This window comes from Punica granatum, chromosome 4, assembly GCF_007655135.1.
Source record: "Punica granatum isolate Tunisia-2019 chromosome 4, ASM765513v2, whole genome shotgun sequence".
NCBI classification, from domain to species: Eukaryota; Viridiplantae; Streptophyta; class Magnoliopsida; order Myrtales; family Lythraceae; genus Punica; species Punica granatum.
The window spans coordinates 8,999,093-9,016,643 of NC_045130.1; the positions used below are offsets into that span (position 1 = coordinate 8,999,093).

The window sequence follows — 17,551 nt, forward strand, 5'->3', positions numbered from 1 at the left end:
TTTGATGTTTAATCATTATTATCATCAGCGATGGTCTGAAGTCCATCACTTGGCATATCCCCACTGCCATACCCAATCATACCATTGCGATAACAGCAGAAATGGAATGAAAGGTAGCAGAAAGGAAGCAGGCATAATTAAAATCCTTGAAAGAACAGTTCTATCCAGACGTGAAGTTAGGAATTACGACCCACTTCTAATTCTGAATGGGTAGATCCTTGTCACTGACGGATCCTTTTTCTGGTCGAATATATGAAGGAAATGAAAAGGAAATAAATATCGTATCGACTTATTCTTTCCATTGGCCTCTGTACAACACTTTGATCCCTAAGACCGAAGTCGTCGAAGAAACAATAGACGGTGCTGTATCCATATAATTAGACACACTGCCAAGAAGCCCCACATAATTTGTACACAACCACCAGATAGCAATAGGTTTTGATGATAATTTGGGGGAGAAGACTCTGTTTTCCTATGTCAACTGCTAAAGCATCCGAAAAACTTCTTTGGGACATGACCTTTTGCTCGGAATTTCGCGGCCTCCTCTTCTATCTTGATGAAGTCCTCTCCCTTTTTGGCTTCGACTGTCGCACGCTTCTCTTGCGCAGCCTTATGAAGGTCTGCTATCTTGTTCTTCATCCTCTCTGCATACTCCGCCTTCTTCTTCTCCAGATTCTCCTACAAGATGATCACATTGAACGGTGATAAAATTATATGTTGCAGTCTGTTGCAGTGAGAAATATCTCCAGACTCGGTTCTTTATGATAATGACCATTAGTCATGTTACGACCGACAACATTGCCAAAGAGGTAACCATGAATCATTGAGCTAAAGAAAAGCGACTGTAAAACTACCTCGATTTTCTTTAGTTTTGCCTCGACAGTGGCTTTCTTGCTGTTCTCCCAAGCTTCGACTGCCGAGAGTTTCTTGTACGCCCTTCATCACATTTTAGGACGATTAAGGAAGGGCAAACCCAGCATGACATCGAAAGACAGAGCCAAGAAATGCAGAGAGAAAGAAGCCGAAAAAAACACCAAAAGCTCTAAAATTCATGCCGCAAGTTTTGCAAACCCTTGCATTGATCTGATCACAGGTTATATAAGGCCGTGAGAGGGATTGTTTTACTTGTTCTCTGCTTTGCTTTTCTCGCTTTCTTCCCATGCCTTGATCAGAGCCAATCTCTTCTCCGTTACAACTCTAGCAAGAACAGCATCTGAGAAACTGACATTGAATCAGAAGATATTGATTCATGTATCGAACCTAAGCACAATAATGATAGGTACATGAATTATTCTTTCCCGAGTTGTTACCTCTATCGAACATAGGTCCAGAAGAATTCTCTATAGGATCCGCAAATGCAACCTCTGTCATTGCAAACAAAACATACAACAGGGTATGAAGTTTCAGCTGAGACGTCTCTTATTCGTTTAAACGAAAGTATTGGTCCAGAATGAAAAATTTGATGATCGAAGATTTCATGAAAAATAACTCCTTCCAGGAAGTACAAGAGGATATCACATGCGTATTTAACGTCTTCTACCCCGTTGTGCTTTGATCTTCACTGGGAATTCAAGTAAACTCTCTGATGACCTCGTTTTGCATCAGGCCAAATGGGAACCCGGAGCACAATTTAAGATCTTATCAAAAACTAGACCATGAATATCAAATTTGTTCTTCCTACTGAATTTACTTGCTACGAAGGCACCGATCGACCTGCAAATTTTGTCGATCTATAGTTAATGAGAGGATGAGAGATTACTTGGAGCAGATGGTGCCTTCTTCTTGTCTTCAGCAACAGGGATGGCACCTTTCTCATCCGCTGCAACATCTTCTTCCTTGGCAGCAGCAGCAGCATCATCGTCATCACTTCCATTAACATTATTATTACTACTACCATTGTTGACATCCTTAGACTTTTCTTCTTGTGGGGTCTGAGAAGATTCAGATTCAGCCTTCTTTGCCACCTCTTGTTCCATCACAAACTCCTTCAACTTAGCCACCTATCACAAGGAATCAAATCCCACAGCTTGTATCACCAAAGAAAGAAAATCAAATCAAAAAGCTTTGTCTCCTTCATATCCCACTTCTTGTCTTAAACTATGATTATATTTGATCAGAATCTTGCCGGAAACTCCTAAAATGTTGTTGGTGGGCAGCCAGAGTTAGGTAGAAATAGATCCTTTGGGGTCCTCACCCAAATAATACAAAAAAAAAAAAGAATCTTTACAGGTTCAATACGTTTCCTCACACTCCTCTTTTTCTTTTTATTTTTCGCCTCTCTAATAATGTTCGACGTTACAAGAAAATTGTGGAAACTGATGGGCTCTTTCTATTCCCAGTTTTTCTCTTTTTATTTTATTTTATTTTATTTTAATTGGATTTTCTTGAGAAAGAACCATCGAGAAACGAGGCATACTACAATATTATATACCCTTACCTGAGATTCTAGATTCGACTTTTATTAGTGATGCGTGCCTCTTTATTCTTCTTTCGCTTTACTAAGCTGATGTATCTGTTTTTTGTAATCGAACCGGGGGGGGGGGGGGGAACAAGAAAGGAGGAAAGAGGATGTCTTCAGCCCGCAGTTTAACATTTGTCACTCTGACCATTACAAGTTCTTAAATGGATGAGAAGAAAAAAGAGAAAGAGATCAATTTGTTGATTATTTTAAGAAGATTCTGAGGGGTAATTATATTGATTAGTAAAGGTTTTCTATTTCAAGAAGATGCTGAATTAGATAGTGTATGGGTGGTGTGGGAGCATCATATTGTGGATGGTAAGTCTCTAAAATGGGCTAATGAACTTGATCCATTTGTAGCATTTTTGCGGACGATTAACTAATAAATAAGGTCAATTGCTGAAATGGAATTTTTTTAGAATTACTACATCAGAGCCAAGTTCTTATTTCTTTTTTTTGTGTATATATTTATGTCTATATTGTTTGGATGTTGAGTATGTTTTAAGGGTCACTTAAGTATAGCAAGTATGTGGTTCAGGATCTTTTCCGAGTTTGAGTCTTATAAACTGAGAAAAATCATTATTAGAAAGATTTCATTCCTTAATAGACCAATCCTGCTCGAATTTGGATTTGTCGGGCTCAATTACCCCTCCAAATAAATCAAGTGGTGCAGATAAGAAAAAACACTATAGAATGATGATAACCCCCAAAGAAAGTAGAGCAATTATCAGCAAAGCAAGAACAGAAGAAAAGTGAAGTAATAATTACTCACTAAGCCCATGAGGAGTTTCTTTTTAATCCATTTTTATCTCTCAGTTGATGAAAAAATTATATTAAAATTCTAAGTGCAGAGAAGTTCAATGAAAATCTTGCATAGTGACGTTAGTGATGCTAAGAATTTCAACAAGAAAAAGTAAATGAGCATACAAATGTCAATGAAAATTTTATCATGCTATAAATTTCTTCAGATATATATTTTTGAAATGTCGAGGTTAAGAGCTACATAACCATTATAAAGAAATTTACACAATACATGGTATCGCAAACTAGTATACAATATAATTTTGAATAAATATTGAAAAGGTTGTGGCTCTCTGCTTATCTAAAAATGATGTGAGAAACTTCTGATTACATAACATGAAATACGAAACCTTAATCTATTTGATTTTACATGGGCCCCACCTTGCTGGTGATTTACAATCTAGATGAGCTATAGAGTGATAATTAATTATTTCGCTAAGCATGATATTACCTTAAGCTTTACTCGTAAGCTTTTAATTAATTTTATGTGCAAAACCAAGTAGTATTAGCCTCCATATTGGACAAAAACTATAATTAATATATCATGACACGAGAGAGAATATATATAAAATTATATAAGATATTCTATGGCGGAAGCCCATGAACCAAAGGTCAAAATGGGGCTGGATACATAAATATATTCCATTAGGGTGAAACCTCAGGAATGAGAAATATTAATAGCAGGTGGCCCCTCTGGGTCCCCCGTAAAACACATGTCCATAACCCTTTGGTATCCTGCATCCTGGGCCCCGTAGGAGAACTGCTTCACCCCGAACTCTTCAGTACCTGATAACTCTATGAAAATAGAGTTATTCGGCACTTTTAATGAATATTACTGGAGTTAATTTATCAAAATTTGGTTAGTTTTAGTAGGTTTTTAGTTCATTTTTCATTACATTCTTAAAGGGTTTAGGGGTTTTTATTGGTTTTTGATTTGTTTTTAGGTGATTTTCGGAGTTAGTTCATTAATTGATCTTTTGTAGCAATTAAGTTTTCGGTATTTTTGGCTAGTCTAAACTCAAGCTTTTCATGCAAATTGCATATAGATAGAAAGCTTATCGAGTTAGGAGCGCAGTGGCTCAGACGGTTTGTGATTTGGAGCTTGGACAAGGAAGATACGATAAGTTGAAGTTTATTGCGTGAGCTGTTTTACTGATCCGATAGGGTCCGGGCCACGAATTTGGAGGCCTAGGCCGTGCCTGATCTGTTCACCCGACCAAAATTTCTCTTTCTTGATATTTTGCATGGGTCCAGGGCATATTAGAAGAAAATAAAGAATAAGATATTTTGATTTATTTGGGTTAATATTGTTGGGTTTTAGGAAATATATTCCTTGATGCTTAAGGTAGGAAACTGAATTTCAAGAATTAGGAAATCAGATTTAGGTGAGTTTTTGGTAATTTGATGTCTTTGTCCTTTATAAAAGGCAAGGCTAGGACACGAGTTGTGTGTGGATGACATTAGGAGGTAAAGATAAACTTGAGGAAGAAGTCGAAGGCTTGAAAATTGACGACAACATCTATTTCTTTCAAACCTTTGTTGATTTCTTCTTGAATTTGATGTCTATTTTGAATTCTTTCATGTGCTCTTTAATTCCATGGGACTCATATCATATGCTAGAATTACGATTGAACCCAAACGTAGTTAGTTTGTTTATTTTCTCTTGATCTAATGAATTTTTGATCTTATTCTATTTATTCTCTCTCACCTAAGGCTTGCAATTGTCTGATCAACAGTTGTTATAATTTGTTAATCTAAATGAACTTAGAAAATGAATCTCGGTTTTAGAACTTGGATAGAGTAGCCTAAGTTCAATCTCGAGGAATCGAGTTGATTAGGGGTAACATAAGAATATATTTACACACCTTAGGTAACCAATTCAAGTTGGAATTTAATGAGTTTAGCTTAATTGCAATTCCCCAGTAGGAAGATAGAGAATTGATTGAGTTATACATTTTTTCCTAAACAATTCGGAAGATACTTAGGAAATACTTGAGAAATTGAGGTTAGTAGATTCGGTCTTAATCGAATTAGGGAAAGAGAGAGTAGATCGAGGCGAAGTGTGGAGAAAATTGTAATTTTAGGTTGTCTTCCCAATTGAATTTTTGGTTATCTTTAATTTGTTTTATATTTTGAAAATCGATTTTAATTTACTTGACTTCAATTAGGCTGTGATAAGTTCGAAGGCTAACAAAATTCTAGATCAAGCCATCATGGGAACGATACTATACTTACTTTATATTATCTGTTATTACCTGTGCACTTGCGGGGTTATAAAACCCTCAAACAATACCTGTAACTCGATGATCTCTTGGGCCTCATTGATTGTTGTGATGTCCTTGAGGAAGGCGTCATGGCCCCTCTCATCGATCAGGTACTCCCTGCGGACCTTAGGTGGACATGGCACGTCCGACAGGCTGAAGACTTCCCCTCCCCAGTCGATTTAGTTAGCCAAGTCCTTCAGCCCCGTGAATGTCTGTTGCGGCCAGAACTCGGCTTGCGTGTGAGTTAGGCCGAGCTCGAGCCACCAGTTCTCGCTGAACTTGTCCTAAGCAAGGAAAAGTTTCCATTAGTCAATAAAGTTTAATTTTTATACTTATGGTACGATTGATTTGCTGAAATGGAATTAATGTAGAATAAAATGGATAAGAATTAGAATTGAGAGGAAATATAATTGAAATTATGATAATATTCATTTTTTTTGTTAGACGGAATAGAAAAATGACTAAAACTAGGAATACACGATAAAAAGATATAAATACCCATTTTTACAATATTTAAATTATATATTAGATGTTTTTTTAAAAAAGAAAATTGTACTGTTCATCTTCTTCAACTTGAACATGGCTCCGACCTCCCGAGCATGAGCTCCTAAGCCACCTTCACCCAGGTCTCGCGAGCACCACGCTGGGTTCGCGTTGGGCTCGCGAACCCAGCCTGGGTTTCGCAAGCCTTGGGTTCGTCGAGGCGGGGGCTCGTGAACCCCGAGCTGGGTTGTCGAGCTTGGGTCGAGATCTGTCCATGACCTTGAGACCATAATTAATCAATAAGAAGCTGTTGTCTTGCCTCTCCATTATTGATTAATTATGAGCACACTGAAGATAAAAAAAAATGCCAAAATCTGAAGGAGATCGGGAGCTTTGGGTTCATGGCCGAAGCATCCCATCCCGATCTCATTCTCCTAGGTCGAGTTTGGTTTTGTGACCTTGACACTGGCTGGTAATGATAGAAGCCGTCGTTGGAGATGGAGCTAGGGAGGCAGTAGCGACGGTGGAGATGGAGGGGCAGAGCGGCAGTGGTGGCGGTGGCGGAGCGGCTAAGAAGGGCAAGATAGTTATTGTGCTATCTATTTCCAATGGGAATTGCTATGGAGAAGGGGGGAGCGGGGCATTACTATTCTCTCTCTATGGAGGATAAGAGGCCCCATTCGGAATTGCTATTCCCATGCCGAACGCAAACAAACGTGGAAAATGTTATTCCTCGCAAAATAGATCCAGAAGGGATCAGCATTGCTGGTCAACCAAACATGCCCTTACAGAAGTGAGTCTTCTTCAGCATGGAGTGCTTTATCCCGTAAATGAGGACATCAAATACATAGGCAATTCCCCCAACTTCGGAGATCGGGAAAAAAATTAAGGTTGCGTTTGGTTTCATAGAAGGATTTTAAAATCAGATTTTGATTTTGAAAAAGAGTGGTATAAATGAGGTCCACCCTTTGACTTTGTATGAGTTATGTTGTTTTGTTGTGGAAAAAAATAGTATAAATGGGGTCCACTCTTTGAATTTGTATGAGTTATTTTATTTTGTAATTGGTAGAGTTAAGTTAGAATTGTGATTCTAAAATAACACCCCAAAACCAAACAGGGCCTGTTGTCAATCGGGTACTGTTCAGTGACAAGAACGATCGCGGGCATAGGGTGTTGTAGCAAGAAGATGCGATGGTCTGTTTTTCTCAACAAGCAAATGTGAAACTTTAGAAAATTTGTTCAGCTCGATCGATGTCTCTACGTATGTAAGAGCACGGCAATATACTTGCCTTGAGACCGATTAAACCTCGAGTTCTGTTATCCCCATAGAGAGTTGGATTCGCCTGACAAAGTCTAATAAAATTTAATGATTAGAAAGAAAAATGTCAATTGTTTCGGAGAAATGTTTGTAGTGATCTGCAGAGGAAAATGCAGGAACTTACCATCCACCAGACCTGAATAGAATCTAGGCCATTCCGAGTCTCCATGCGGGCCGAACTGTATTGGGAGGTATTGGCATGTGGCATTTCTACACTGACTATACTTCTTTCCAGCAACGAACTTGGTTCGAACAACCGCTACCTGTACGTAAGCACGATGAGTTTTCCTTAATTAGTCGAACCAAAGTTCTCCTGCTGCTTACTGCTAAAGCAGAGCAGTCCTTACTCCTCTCCAGTTCCGATCAAATGTTAGGATTCTTGTTTTACCGTCTCATTCCTACAGATAATGATGGGCGATCAACAACTTACACCAAGGCATGCCTCTCGGCAGTGAAGGGTAAATATTTCGATGCAAATAGCCAAGAATCCGAAAACTTCGCCTGTATGAGATCCACTTTCGCGACTCTTCTGATAGGAACTGTTCCAAATGGACAGTCCAAGCTAGTTAGGCCCAAGCTAATCAATTTCCCGTCATCTGATTCTCCTCATTTCTAGCCCTTTTTGGGTATGAGCGGGGCTTCATCTGCACGAGAATCAATTAAGCTTGATCAGATAAAAAATGGTAAATTAATTGATCCTTGCCAATTTCTGCAACATAGTAGTGAGAGCAAATTGCAGCCCGATCCCGAGATGAAAGCTGTGGTTCTTCAGAAGGGGATGGTCAAAGGCGGGTTGCTTGTAGAAGTCCACGCAGTCATATATGTCCCCATGTTCTGTCTGCACTCCAACGGAAACAATGCTACAAACTAATATTTGATTGTCTGATTGAATTCTAGACCAAAAAACCGATCCGCATCAGACACAAAATGGAGTCAAAGGACTCAACGAGCATGTCTTTCACCTGGATGGTCTTAACAGCCGGCTCGTTTAGACGTTTAAGTTGCTGCTCCAGTTCTCGATCTTCCTCTTCTGTTAAAACCTTTCCTTCTGCTCATCTGTGGAGTATGATCAGAGAAATCAACAGTAGCAAGATGAAATGTCCAGCACCAAGCTCCATGAGATCGGGTTCTCGACCTACCTAGGTAAAAAAGAACACACCTAATGAAGCTTAATGACTTGCTGTGAAACAGTGAAAGTACAAGGCTCAACTGATGATCACATTCTATGAGCCACCAATAGTACGTGTCAAGAGATTAATGGGTGACAAAATTACCTGAACACAATGATAAACAGTCGCACTAGAAGAGTTCTAACAGCTATTAATTCGGAGTCGGGTTCATTCAATCGGACTTTCTCGGAGTTCGTTTCCTGAGCAGAAACTTGGCAGAAAATATGGACATCATCAAGAGAAACATTAATGACAGCTGATCTTCAAACAAAGGTAATAAATAATAGGAGACGGGGCTTCACTTTGTCCCAACCTAGTGGATATTGGCAATTGTATAATGAAACCTTAACATGTCATCTGATCGTCATTCCCTCTGGCACGATCAAGAAGAATAGAGAAATTACTCATCAGATGCCGTGGTTATTTCCCACCAGAAAATTTCCATTTTATCTTCGTTCTTGCCCCGGTAGTTATCCAGCTTCTTGTTCCTTTCCGGCGTGCGGCGTGCGCTCTTTTAAGTTTTATGCTTCTGCAGAAGCACTTAATCCATAATAAATCCTTTCCAGAACACCGTAACAGTGTACGAGTAACTTTTCTCGCAGCATTTGAGATGCAGCCCGATGAGCAAGCACAAAACATGAAAATAAGAACTGAAAAGGACGTTCGCAGAAAATTTCAATCTACCCATCGAAATGAGGTTCGCAGGCTTAACTACTCGGTGACAACTTATTTCACATGATTAACTGGTTTCAGTTCCATATATCGGAATGAGCTTTTACATCCACCAAATAACCAGTCTTTAGAAGGTCAAAAGATAAGTCCTCCCAATTTCTCTAAAAGTTGGAAAATAGTTACGTTTTTTACATGTGGCAGCCTCCTGAAAAATGGTTCTTATTAGTTCTTCCAAAGCCGAGCGGATATCTTCATCACTTGGCAACAGTGCGATGACCCATCAGGCTGAAGAGGACTCTCGGTACTCTGATGCTGACTTGTCTGATCACTCAATCGGATAACATCGTCAAGCTGTTGCAAACTGAATATCTACCGATGGAAACGAATTCAAAGCAAACCCAAACCCAATTTTAAGGTCTACTTGCGGATTCTGATTCCAGGGATATCCTTGAGACCCATTTTCAGGGCAGTCTTCCTGAAGAGCGCAGGGGGATTCTGTAATCCAATAGAGTCGCTGAATCGTTTGGCTAGCTCCACTAGCGTCGTCTTGTCTCGGCCAATTTCGCTGATCGAATTATAATACCCAAGCCAAGCATGATATGCCGCTTCCTTGACACTAGTGTCTACTTTCGACAATGAATCTTCCACCTGCAAGAGAGCAAATTAGAGAAGTTTCTATATATAATGGCATAGTCTATTCTATATGATGTACAGAATGTACAGGTTTAAAGAGATATTTGTTTGCCTGATTCCTATTAAACGAAGGTCCATCTTTACTTTGTCTGGACTATTCACATTACTCTCAGAGTAGTACACCCTTGGTCAAATTGCCTCTGAATTGGGGAATCAGATTCCATCCCAGAAGTTACTAAACACGCGTAATGAAATTTCTTTTCAAACTACATATATCATCAGAGATGAGAGTTTCCAGGCTCCTGGGGATCTCAGATTTCATGAACCAAAGGCCAGCTATATAAATTTGTCAAAAATTTCTGAAAAGATACAGAAGACCAAATAAGTTTGCATGCCAATTAGAAGTATGAGATCAAATGAGTACCTTGAGTTTGGACTCTGGATCCAAAGAAGGTAATGGAAGTTTCTCCATTGGTAAGTCTTTTATTTCATTAAGGAAATACTCTTCCCATGGAGCAAGCAACAGAATGCCTTCGCCCTCTTTCCCTTCCCGACCAGTTCTTCCAAGACGATGTATGTATTGCTCGCGATCATAAGGAATGCCTACCTGGTAAGAATTGGATTCAGGTTGATTCAGAGAAATGATCAGAAGCGAAGACAACCAACTCTAGCAATACAAGGAGATGCGAATTTCAACTCCAATATTTAACAGCCAGAATAGATATAGTGATGAAGGATAAGGTGAACTGATTAAATTTCAAACTCAACAGAGTTGATTACTATGAGTTTTTACAATACCTGAATGACCAATGTAACATCAGGGTAATTCATTCCACGTGAAGAAACATCAGAAGTGACGAGAATCAGTCTCTTTGATTCCCTAAATTCATCAGATATACGGGTCCGGAAGATTTGAGGCTTTCTCGAATGAATCTCCCTGACATTCATTTTCATTTCTCGGAAAAGCATATATAAGAGGGATGTCACCATCCCAGTTGTGCAGAAGACCATAACCTGGAGATAATTCCAAATGTTTAGCGACTTATTAAAAGTATCCCCTAATTCAAGTAGATAAGAAAAACTTCCAGCAATTTACCTTGTAATCAGGTGTTTGTAGAACGTGCTCCTTAAGAAGGCGGAATATTACTTGAAAATGCTGTTCATGAGGAACTACTAGGCATGACTGCTTGACCTGCATGAAGAGAGCTTGGGTATTCACTCATCTGCTTTACGTATTATAAAAGAGTTGAAATTGTGGTCTTTCATGTACCAGTTTATAGACATGCAATGAAAGACACCTTTGCTGGATTAAGATGAATAAGATACCTTAAGAGGAGTCTCTATAGAACCTATACCCACTGTATCAATGAAGTCATGTTCTCTTTTTAAAACAAGCTGAGATATTCTTCGTACCTGCAACTTGAATGGAACATAGTAAGAAAGGATTCATGGATCTTTGAGATTATCATTGTGAAACAAACACTAAGTTTCACCTCCTTTGGGATGGTTGCAGAAAATAGCAAGGATTGCCTCTTACGAGGCAGAGAATCAACAATCTTCTCGATGTCTTTACGGAACCCAAGGTCCAATAAATGATCAGCTTCATCAAGTATAAGAATCTTGAGACCCATTAAACGAACAGACAAACCCGATTTACTCTCAATATGATCCAACAACCGACCAGGAGTTGCAACAATTATCTGCATAAAGTCCAAAAGAAGAACATTATGCTCCAGAGTTCAGTGAGCAGATCTTCATAACTTTACTCGATGCATTTATATACACCAAAGTGATTTCCATAACAAGAAAGTTGTCAAGTCAGAGAATGATGAGGTCAGACCTGGCATGGATCAGATTCTAAGCGCTTTTGATCGACTTTGAAGCGTGTACCCCCAACTAAAGTTTGCACGCCTATACCTTCATGATACTTCAGCAAAGCTTTGGCTTCTGCAGCTAATTGGCTAGCAAGCTCTCTTGTAGGGCAAAGAATGAGCACATCTATTGGGGGCACCCGTTGATTGCTGTTGGCACTTGCCTTTAAAACTGTTTCAATAGCAGGAAGCTGTGGGTGTCTAAACAAAAGCTCTTTTATATTTCAACAGCAAAACAAATACTTTTGGTAGAACAAAAGGGTTGCGGAACAAAAAACCTACCAAAAAGGCTATACTTTTGCCTGTCCCGGTTTTAGCTTTGAACAAAGCATCCTTGCCTGCCACAGAACATTAAATAGTGAGAAATATCCAACTGACATTCATAACTGTTACAATGTCAGGTAAGAGCAGCAAACAGACCTTCAAGGCAAACCGGGAGTGCAGCCTCCTGCACTCTGGTCATTTGTCTATAACCAGCTAAAGCGAGTGCCTTATTTGTCAGCGGAGAGATATTGCACTCGTCAAATCTGAAGAAGCAGAACCACACAAATTAGGTAGAATTTCATGCTCTAGCCACTGACAGTAATTCTCATGGACAAGAAGACATTTTGAAATCTTGGGGCTTATGTAATCACAATATATAACAACTGCTTCGGAGAAGAACGTCTTCGTTCTTTATAGGTTTTTTTATCTTTCAAGATTCAGCAATATGCTAATTTTCCATACTAGTCGGAACACAAATTCGCCCCAAAGCATAGGCAATAAGAATTACTGTACCAACAGAAGAAAGGATACTTTTCCACCTTTTCTGAGTAAGAAGGGAATCCTCCTCGATGTTTCCCCCTTGATTTTCAGCCATTTTCTTCCTATTCAGCTCGTGCCTAAGCATCTCCACCTCCTGCAGAAAATCAGTCTCTTTCTCGAGGTGCTGCAGTGGCACTCTTTTCTTGATCTTCATATCATACTTCCCCAGTGAAGCACTGCTCCCTAATTTCCTCATACCAATCCCTCCCCTTGTTCCCTTCTCATCCTCCTCCGATTCTGCCCCGCCCAAACTCAGCCTCGGCCACCTCGAATCACCTGCACTCGGCCCAGCCACATCATCCTCGGCGTCGAAATCCGAATCATCATCACTGGAAGAACTGTCATCATTCCTAAAGTACATCTTCTTTCTCGGCCTCAAAAAGTTCCCATTCATCTTATCATTCACGTTCCTCGAATTACTGAAAGACTTGAAATTTCCCTTGCGAACATGCGAATCATTACTCAAACTAGAATCCAATTCGCTCTCTGAGCTCTCATTTCTGCGAAATCTCACCCTAGTCTGCACTGAGTAATTCCTGCTCTTCACGTGATTGCAATTACTACTACCTCCTACAGAATTCATACCACTCGAATGGCTTGAGAATTTACTCTCAGCATCAGAAACCAATCTCCTCAGATCGATAGGCGACTGAATCGATCCTGGCCGACGATTGGACCTCGAGGTGGATGGTGGAGGAGGAGGTCTGAGCGGGCCATCTTCTTCGTTCCACAAATCCTCCGCCCCTTCCTTCATGAATCGATCGGCTAAGGCTTTGATGTGGTCCTTCGGGGTCATCGGGCCGTGGGTGGAGGATGGGTCGTCGACCACTTGATCAGGTCCTCCGGCGAGCCTCGCGCGGATCTCGGACCGGATGCGCGCCTCATAGAGCTGCTTCTCCTGCGCGAGGAGCCTCTTCTCCTTCTCTTTGGCCCTCTTCTCGTGCATGCGCTTCCACTGCCACTTGTTGAGGCCACCAGGAAAGGTCCGCGGGCCGCCGCCCATGGAACGGGCAAAGATGACGGTTCCGGAGCATTCTAGGAGGTCGTAGAGCCTTCTGGAACGTTCACGGAGGAGAAAGGAGAACATTTGCTGCTGAATGAGTGGACAGAGTGAAGTGGGCGAGAGGGTTTAGTTAGGGTTTAAGGGAAGCGGGAAGAAGAAGCAGCATTAGAACTTTTGGCAGGGAAGGTGGGGACTCAAAAGGAATTTCCTCATTTTCATGTCTTTTTAATAATTTGGGCCGAAAACCTCTGGAAAGAACATTAATTTGGGCCAAGCTGATGCTTAATTTGAGAATTTGGTATGAAACCTTAATGTAGGAGAAAAACACCATCGATTTTTTTTTTTTGCTATTATTACGAGTGATCAAGAAATATATGTTGCGTTTGGTTTTAAAATATAATTTTAAAATTAGATTTTGATTTTGAAAAAGAGTAGTATAAATGGTTATGTATATAGCTCACCCTTTGACTTTGTATGGATTATTTTGTTTTGTTGTGGAAAAAATAGTGGTATAAATGGGATTCACCTTTTGATTTTGTATGAGTTATTTTGTTTTGTTATGGATAGAATTAAGTTAAAGTGTGATTTTAAAATCACACTTTGAAACCAAACAAGCCAATAGTCTTCAGAAGGAATTGAGGCATCTCAATATACCCGCGGTGAAGTCTATTTGGGTAAATAATGCTTCTGTTCTTAAGAATTAGTCGAAACGTACTGCTGATGAGTACGGCTCTCACATCAGTCTAGAGTCGGCAATTGTTTCCCAGTGTATGTTCTAGTAGAAGCTTCGTTCATACTATAGTTCATGCTCATCCTTTTATTATGTACACATTGGCTTGTCTCTAATTTGACCATAATGAAGCTCAAAATTCTTCCCTAGAATTCTCGACGATAACAATATCTGACATGCACATGCTATCTAATATATAGAATGCAGACGGAGCATGGAGATCTGTATGATTGCGTGGACTTCTACGAGCAGCCTGCATTCGACTATCCTCTGCTGCAGAACCATGCTTTCCGTTACGAGGTTCATCTGTTTCCGATTTCCTATTGCAACGACAGCAACAACATTGCTTCTTGTGCCGATTGTATCTTTTCTGTTAACTTCATATAATGCAACTAACATCCTTGATTAATGCTTTTCTTCGTGCATGAACGTAGATGAGGCCTTCTTCCTATCCCAAGGGACAGAGAGGAAAAAGTAAGTTATCATCAATATATCAATTTTGGAAAGAAAGGATGTGGCTTGAAAAGGCATAAACTGTCCTAACTGAACCGTTCCCATTAGAAGAACAACCAAAGCCGACCTAATCAGAGCCAGAAGCCATGGCCAAACCTATTTTTCCTCCAACTATGATCCAAACACCGTGGATCGGCCCGGGGTGCATGTAAGTGTGTGTGTATATATATATATATATATAATATAAGCTCTTCTTATTTGTTAAATAGAATGTACTATATGCAGGAAAGTTTCATTTAGCCGAAGACTTAAAGGCAGTGATTTCTCCACGTTTTGAAGGTTGCTGTTGTTCGAACGAAGTTCAGTGGTAACAAGAAGTACGACGGAGGCGGAATGAATATCACTATAGAAGGGCCAAAAGCCAAGTTCTCCAAGTACAGCACGGGTCAAATGAAGGTTCTGAATGGACCTGACTACATACAAGTCGGGTGGATAGTAAGTCCATCAACTAGTCAAATTACGATATGCACGCTTATGAAAATTGTACTATAGATGCAGTTATGTAACACATTTGGTCATTCGTGATAAAGTAGCAAGCAATTCATCTCATGTCTACCAGGAACTCACATTCAGTTCCATGATGGAATCCATTTCATTGTTAACATCTTCTTTTTTCGGTTCTGGGCAGGTGAATCCAACTCTCTACGGCGACAATAGAGCTCGATTCTTCGTCTACCACAAGGCAAGTCATTAATTTGCAGAGTGTAACAACCTAGCTGGCTACGGTCCACCATTGGTTTAACTATAAACTTTGAGATAACACGGTCCTTGTTTGTATGACTCTATCCAGACATCCAATCAAGCTTGCTTTAATGTTTTGTGCCCGGGATTCGTTCCCGTCTGCTCAGACCATCCTGTCGATGAACTTGCTGGGCCTATATCCAAATCTCCAAAAGAAATTCATTCTCGTACTTTCGATTTTTTCGGTGGACCTGGCAGGTGAAATGGTGAATGGCTACTAACCGATCATTTGAGATTTTGTATTAGGCCCCGACTCTGTATGGCCAATTTGCTACAGTTGAGATTATTAGATCTTCAGATCAACATAAACTGCTGATATATTAGACGCATTAATTAATCTGTTTTCACTTAACTGATCTGGTCGGTTTTTCGATCTTTTGGATGTGATTAAACCTTTTTCAAGACACATAAATTTTTCAGATCATTTTTGCGTAACCAATCATGGATTTTTTAGGTGAGACCACGTGGATTCACAGTTTATTGGCTGAAAATAATATTATTCGGACATAGTTTGGTACTAATCACAAAAACTATATATAATTTTTTTTTCTCAAAAAGAAAAATTATGAGCTTTTGTCTTCTTCATCCCAACCCGGAAGTATATAAAGAACTCTCTTGCGTGACTTTGATTCGAATCTTCAAAGTTCAACTCTTTCTTCCTTCTCTTCGCTCACTTGGCCATCTGCTCGTGTAAATATGAGAAGACACAAACACAATCTCATGTTACCAGTTCTGCTCGCGCTCACCATGCTAGCCTTGATGATCCAGCTCTCTAGTTGTCGGGTCATCCACGGAACAGAGTCGAGCAAACAAGCCGATCATGAATCCTCCTCCAGGGTGTTCTCTCATGGTTCATCATCAGCCAGCAAGTCCTTTTCCCAATACCCTGGCTTTGGTGCCCGGAAAGAGATCAGGAAGACTGACTTTGGCCCCGTTTACGGAGCTTCTCAACAGGTGGTTCCTGTGGGACCGAACCCTCTCCATAACTAATCATCCCTCCATCCCGAATTCTGTCATCACCATCTCCATCAGCAAAGCTCCATTATTCCAATTATTCCATGCAGAAGTTTTGGCTTCAGAAATATTATTATTTTCTCTGTACTCTTTTCTTCAGTATTTGTACAGTAGATACTATTGGAAAACATGTAAGTAGAGATTACGTCAGAAACGTTCCGGGCCAATAAATCTTAATGAACAGATTTTGACGAGGGGCCGGACAATTAGTTTGGTCGAAGGATCCATTTTTTATTATTTTTTGTCGTGTCAATTAATTACCATCAACGCTTTGTTTGGATTGAGGGATACACAGGAGTTTTCGGTGGTTTTTGAAGAGGGAGGAATTTGGAGGCATTGTAGAGTCTAGACCCCTCCAATAACCTTTTTTGGAAAGGTTCCAAACACCTTTAAACCTCTTCAATTATTATAATTTCAAACGCTTTAAATCAGAAGGTTTATGAGATTTTTGTGCATCTTTTTATTAAATAACAATAATTTGACAATTCGATTTCAAAATATCAAAAAAAATCCAATCACATCCCTCCAAACTTCTTAATGAGCTCTATTCAAATAAGGGTTTTAAAATTCATTTGTAACCCCATAAAATTCCCGTCTTTAGCCTTGCATAACCTCCTGGACCCCTTAATAAAGAACATCCAAACATAGTGTAAGAGATAAACAATACTTGTGAGGAAATTTTTTTTTGTTACAAATGAGATTCATGGGTCTAATACAAGAAAAATACTAATAACTTATAAAAATGCATTGATAATCCCACTGGATGTCGAACCTACAACTTATTGGTTGTCAGGCGAAAACGTACGCTACTGTGCTACACTATCTTTTAATAAAAAAAACTGCAAAAAACATTACTCTCATAATTCCGAAATTAAGCATTAAAGATTACCTTCTCCCAATAAGTGCATCTCCTGCCAAAGTTTTTGAATAGGGGGGCGTACGAGAACGGGAGAGAATAGGAAGCTCACAATACTGTGTCCAATAAATTAAGAGATTATATATATATATACACACACATTATATATATATATATATATCGCAAATATAAATAGGTTGATTTATTTAAGGTTTAGGCAC

At 39.6% G+C, this 17,551-nt stretch overlaps 3 protein-coding genes across 3 annotated transcripts; all 3 read right to left on the minus strand.

The window, feature by feature from the left end:
• Positions 1-253: 253 nt before the first annotated feature.
• Positions 254-2,286, minus strand: LOC116202560 (remorin-like). The gene is made up of 5 exons (XM_031534151.1): positions 1,760-2,286; positions 1,311-1,364; positions 1,126-1,213; positions 855-936; positions 254-678 (listed from the first exon to the last, which is right to left on the minus strand). The coding sequence occupies exons 1-5, from the start codon at positions 1,974-1,976 to the stop codon at positions 478-480; spliced, it is 642 nt and encodes a 213-aa protein (XP_031390011.1). The 5' UTR covers positions 1,977-2,286; the 3' UTR covers positions 254-477.
• A 3,416-nt stretch (positions 2,287-5,702) lies between these two features.
• LOC116203390 lies at positions 5,703-8,442 on the minus strand. Its single transcript, XM_031535086.1, has 7 exons — positions 8,433-8,442; positions 8,287-8,372; positions 8,028-8,162; positions 7,449-7,583; positions 7,296-7,349; positions 6,140-6,274; positions 5,703-5,807 (listed from the first exon to the last, which is right to left on the minus strand). Exons 1-7 carry the CDS (start codon positions 8,440-8,442, stop codon positions 5,703-5,705), a joined length of 660 nt encoding a protein of 219 aa, XP_031390946.1.
• A 717-nt stretch (positions 8,443-9,159) lies between these two features.
• On the minus strand, positions 9,160-13,672 carry LOC116205329 (probable DEAD-box ATP-dependent RNA helicase 48). The gene is made up of 10 exons (XM_031537901.1): positions 12,473-13,672; positions 12,090-12,196; positions 11,952-12,007; positions 11,639-11,860; positions 11,292-11,498; positions 11,125-11,211; positions 10,895-10,990; positions 10,597-10,812; positions 10,223-10,405; positions 9,160-9,813 (listed from the first exon to the last, which is right to left on the minus strand). Exons 1-10 carry the CDS (start codon positions 13,558-13,560, stop codon positions 9,583-9,585), a joined length of 2,493 nt encoding a protein of 830 aa, XP_031393761.1. The 5' UTR covers positions 13,561-13,672; the 3' UTR covers positions 9,160-9,582.
• Between the last annotated feature and the right edge of the window lie 3,879 nt (positions 13,673-17,551).